The 4,506-nt window shown below is 50.8% G+C and overlaps 1 protein-coding gene across 1 annotated transcript; it reads right to left on the reverse strand.

Annotated features, from left to right (window-relative positions):
• Window positions 1-286: 286 nt before the first annotated feature.
• FBXO39 (F-box protein 39) lies at window positions 287-4,195 on the reverse strand. The gene is made up of 3 exons (XM_006899766.1): window positions 3,094-4,195; window positions 704-880; window positions 287-415 (listed from the first exon to the last, which is right to left on the reverse strand). The coding sequence occupies exons 1-3, from the start codon at window positions 4,117-4,119 to the stop codon at window positions 287-289; spliced, it is 1,332 nt and encodes a 443-aa protein (XP_006899828.1). The 5' UTR covers window positions 4,120-4,195.
• Between the last annotated feature and the right edge of the window lie 311 nt (window positions 4,196-4,506).

Raw genomic sequence — 4,506 nt, forward strand, 5'->3', positions numbered from 1 at the left:
CTGTGGCTAGCTGAGTGAGAGCAGCAAGAAGTAAGACCAAACAACACAGAAGAACCACCCCCAGAGAGCTGGTAGAGTCTGTACTTTAACATCACCTGCAGCAGGTTTCGCCGCACCTACAGCCCCAGTCTTTGACGGGGTGCTTTACGTTGGTGTGGAGCTGGCAAAAATAAAAAGGAGGGAGAGAGAGGGGGAAAAGGGGGTGGAGAAAGGCAGAAACACCCCTCGTGTAGACCCAACCGAACCCAGTTTTAAAATCCAAAGTGCTTTCTCTGGAAGACACTCCTTACATCATGGGGTATGCGATGACAAAATAGTTGAGCTCTGAATCAATCAGCTTTTGGTAAGTCCTGTAAATTTCCCGCAGAGTCCTATCCTCCTCGTTTGTCTCATATTGGTTTGTATAAATTCTCACCTGTGCCGAGAGAGAGAGAGAGAGAGAGAGAGAGAGAGAGAGAGAGAGAGAGAGAGAAACATCCAGGGATTCAGGGATTACATCAGACCTGCAGCTAGGGATGGAATCGGAAAAGGCCCAGATGGACCAGTAAGGGAGAAGGTTCTCTTTCCATGACAGCCCAAGTTTTTGTTGGAAAAGTGAGATGAGATTGGAGCTTGAGGTGTCCCCTTCCCCTCTGAGTCATGTGATAGAAGCCCCCTGCCCTGCTGTTCCCCTCCATGGAACCGACCCCTGGGCACATCCTACCTTGAGTGTGCGCAGGGCACACTGCCCCTCCTTCTGACTCTTCAGGATCCGTTCCACGAACGTCACATTAAGGAAAGCCCAGATTTTTAAGTAAAACAGCTTCCTGCAGCTTAAAATGAGAAGATACAGCTCCTCATCAAGCGACTCGTGGATGTTGTTGAACTCAAAAGTTAATTTCTGGAAAACCGTGAGGGGGGGAAGGCATTTGTGAAGAGAGATGGTAGGATTGGCCAGCACTTCCCATCCCCTTCCCATGACCTGGTGGTGCTGGGAGTTCAGGGGCTTCAAAATCTGGGAGATGAGAGTGTGATCTCAATCCAGTCAGCACAGTCTGGAATTTGGACACTGTGCATTTGTGTCCAGAGACCGGGGTTCTGGTCCCAGCCCTGGACGAAAGGAAACTGATGGCACCTGCCCTGCCCACCTCAGGGCTGTGTGAAGAATCCAGTGAGCTGTATGTCTTTTAATATCAATGGCCCCAAACTTCTATAAAGGGCTTGAAAAGCCAGTTGACATTTTCAAAGCCTGTTGGGTGGCTTCCAATTGCCAACTTATTAGCAGATGAGCACACACTGTGCCCCCCAGGTCTGTCAGCGGGCTCCTGAAGTCAACCGCCATCTGCCATTGGTTGATTGTGAGTTGTGGTGACCCTCCACTGGGTTCTGGAGGTTGTGCATTTTCTCCTGTGGAGTTTGGCTGGTGTGTCCAAACCACAGCTGGAATGCCCTGCCATTGTCATTTTCAAGTTCAGTCTTTACCAGCTCTCTGGGGGTGGCTTTTTTTCCTGATACTTGATTTTACTTTCTGACACCCTTGCTCAGTCACCAGGCCCCCCCTGTGGGGTCCTTAGGAGGGACAGAAATGGCCCTGATTTGAAAGGTAGAAAAGCTGCCAGATTAGAAGACAGCCAGGAATGCCTCAGCCCTTTAGTGACCTGAATCTAGTTTGGCTTTTGATTTGATTTGGTTCATCCCATCATACACGTCCCGTTACCCAGTGCTGGAGGTTGATCTGTGGGATACCTTCCCCACCAAATTTCTGCTGAAATCCTGACCATACGCTATTACTTACTTATATGACTGGGTCTGTTTGGCCTCGGGTGGAGCGGATTACCCTTCCCAATGCAGTGCGATGCAGTAAAATGTAACAAGGTCATCCTCCATAATACAGTGCAATATAAAGACTCTGCTTTGCTCACCCTACAGGATCCTAAACCTGGTTGCTTCTGAGTTATAACAAAGAACGGTATAGACTCAGACATACATATTCTCTCTCTCTCACCACACCCCCACACACACCCCACACACCCCAACACAGGGAGGGAGAGGGCATGTAACAAGAGCATCATGAAACACCCAGAGTTCTGACAAAGAAAAAAAATCCATGCATGGCTGGGACCCTGATTGGGGCTTTCAGGCTCCAGAACTGTGATTTCTGTTCACTAAATCTACCCACTTGTGGTACTTACGTTGCAGCAATACTAGGAAATTAAGGCATTGTGTGTGCAGCTGGAGCCAGACAGGCCCCTACGTGGAGCCGACCACAGGAGCCACTGTCTCCTGCTATGTATGAGCTGGTGGAAAGGTGGGGACAGGTTGCCAGCCTGTTCCTTGCCCACAGGGACACTTTCTCACTCAGACCTGTAAACCCAAGTCGGGGGACAGGAGGCTCTTGTTGGTGACAGCCAGCCAGAAAACTCGCTGAGTTCTAGGTATAGCAAACAATTACCAACTCAACTCATCGTCGTCGGGTCAGAACCAACCTGCCACTGACCCTCCAGCAGGTTTCCAAGGCTGTCAGTCACACAGGAGGAGAGGACCCATCTTTCTCCTGCAGAGCCGCTGGGGGAGCTGAACCACCAGAGAGGTGACCCCTTTGGGTTACCAGCTCCACGCCCTACACACTGAACCACCAGAGCTCCCTAACTTTTGTAGTCTGCTCTGGTCTTAGGGAATGGGGGGGAGCATTGACATTGGTGACTGCCCAGAGCCTAAAGTGGAATGCAGAGTCCCAGGGTGATAGAAGGTTACACTGGTAACATTGCCCAGAGCATAGTCCCAGGGTGGTAGACGGGATTAGCACACTTTCTTCCTAACCAAGAGTCAGCGGTTCAAGTCCATGCAGAGGTGCTCAGAATAAAGGGCTGGTGGCCTGTTCTAGAAGCCCAGCCACGGAAAACCTCCTAATTATACACCACCACCCATAGTAGGGTCGCCATGAGTTGCAATTAACAGAAATGGCCACTGATTCTAAATTTGAACGTGAGAGGGACTGAGTGTACTTATTCAAGCCTGGTCAACAGCAGGGCAAGAGTGGACTCCTCCCTCCTCCCTTGGATTCAAGATACCCGAGTCCTTGCAGCCTCCCCTCCATCCCCAGCCCATACCTACCTGCAGAGTGTGCCGGAACGTGGGCAGGAGGTCCGTCAACGTGGGCCGCATGGACCAGTCTGGGTCACTGAAGTAGCAGCTTCTCAGACTGATGCTCCTGACTGGGACCTCTGGCAAGAGGATCCGGGCCAAGCGCTCATATTTCATGATCCGCTCAAAGAAGAAGTTTACCTTCAAGTGGGTAGCCTGCTTGGTCAGCTTGGCCCAGGACATCCCCCAGATGAACTGCCCATGCGGGTCATGAATGTGGCACTTGATGTTTATGGTCCAGAGGGTACTGGCATTGTTCTCACACAAGTTCTCGAGCAGCTCGTCGGAGATACAGTTGTAGTTGAGGGTCAGGGACTCCAGGTTGCAGAACGTGGCCATGGTCCTGTTGAACTGGGGGCTGCTGTACACAGCGAGGTGATGGCTGAAGAAGTCCTCGATGTTGAGTTCTGTGACCAAGCTCTCATTCCTCAAATAGCTCAGGGAGTTGAGAACATGACAGCCTTGCTCCACTGTCATTCTAGCCGCTTTCATGTTGAGATAATCCAAGTGTCTGCCCATCTTCTTTAAGAAGAAGCTCAAGCTCTTGATGAACGAGCCCCTAATGCTGTTCCTCCAGACCAGGCGGTCGAGTTCAAGGTGCTGGATGGAGAGAGACTTCAGGCGATTGTTGCTCTTGCCCAGACATGACAGGAGGCCCCTCATGGTGACCTGGAACTTCTTGGTCAAGACAGCATTGTAAGGATTCAGGAATTTGATCTCCAGGTGCTCCAGATAACGGCCAAATTTCTTCACATACCAGAGAGCTGACTCGAACTCAGATGCATGCACCCTGGAAGGCCTCCCGCTGAACGTGATGGTCCTGTACCGCCAGAGGTCTGCTGAGTACATTATCTGATTCCATTTTCTGCACACTTGGGCCGCCTTCGACCGGTCCCTGTCCCCCAGCCACCAGAAGACACGACGTAGACACACATCAGGCAGAGAGGCCCAGTAGCTCTGGTCTGGGGGAGGGCTCAGTTTGCTTTCGTCATCCATCAAGAAACCAGAAGTGCAGGACAGCTGTGTGGGAGGCCAGGCTTCCAGAAATGAGAGAAGGAAAGCAGTCACTTGTTTTCTGTGGGGAGTGAAAAGAAAGAGCCATTACGTGTCAAACAGAAATGGGAATTCAACCCAACAAATGTTTACAGTGATCTCCTGTGTGGTAGGAACTGTCCTGGGTGCAGGGTCCATAACAAATGCACGCTACAGGCCTAGTGTTCAATTACAAATGGTGAAATAGGTGAAAAAGCAAAGGCAAATTTGTGGTCAGGGTCAGCACACATGGAGGGTGGTTCATTCTGTCTGGGTAACGAAGTTGAACATGAGCCTGTATTTCTCGCATTGGGTGCCTTGTGTGTTCCAGCATTTCAAACACCAGCACAG

This window comes from Elephantulus edwardii, unplaced genomic scaffold (assembly GCF_000299155.1).
Source record: "Elephantulus edwardii isolate Elephantulus edwardi_28Jun2011 unplaced genomic scaffold, EleEdw1.0 scaffold00267, whole genome shotgun sequence".
Classification (NCBI taxonomy): Eukaryota; Metazoa; Chordata; class Mammalia; order Macroscelidea; family Macroscelididae; genus Elephantulus; species Elephantulus edwardii.

Coding starts and splice junctions, on each gene's coding strand:
- FBXO39 (XM_006899766.1), bottom strand. CDS start 4,119: ATGGATGACGAAAGCAAACTGAGCCCTCCCCCAGACCAGAGCTACTGG. Junction 881..3,093: donor CGTTCCGGCACACTCTGCAG/GTAGGTATGGGC, acceptor ACGGTTTTCCAG/AAATTAACTTTTGAGTTCAA. Junction 416..703: donor GTGCCCTGCGCACACTCAAG/GTAGGATGTGCC, acceptor CTCTCGGCACAG/GTGAGAATTTATACAAACCA.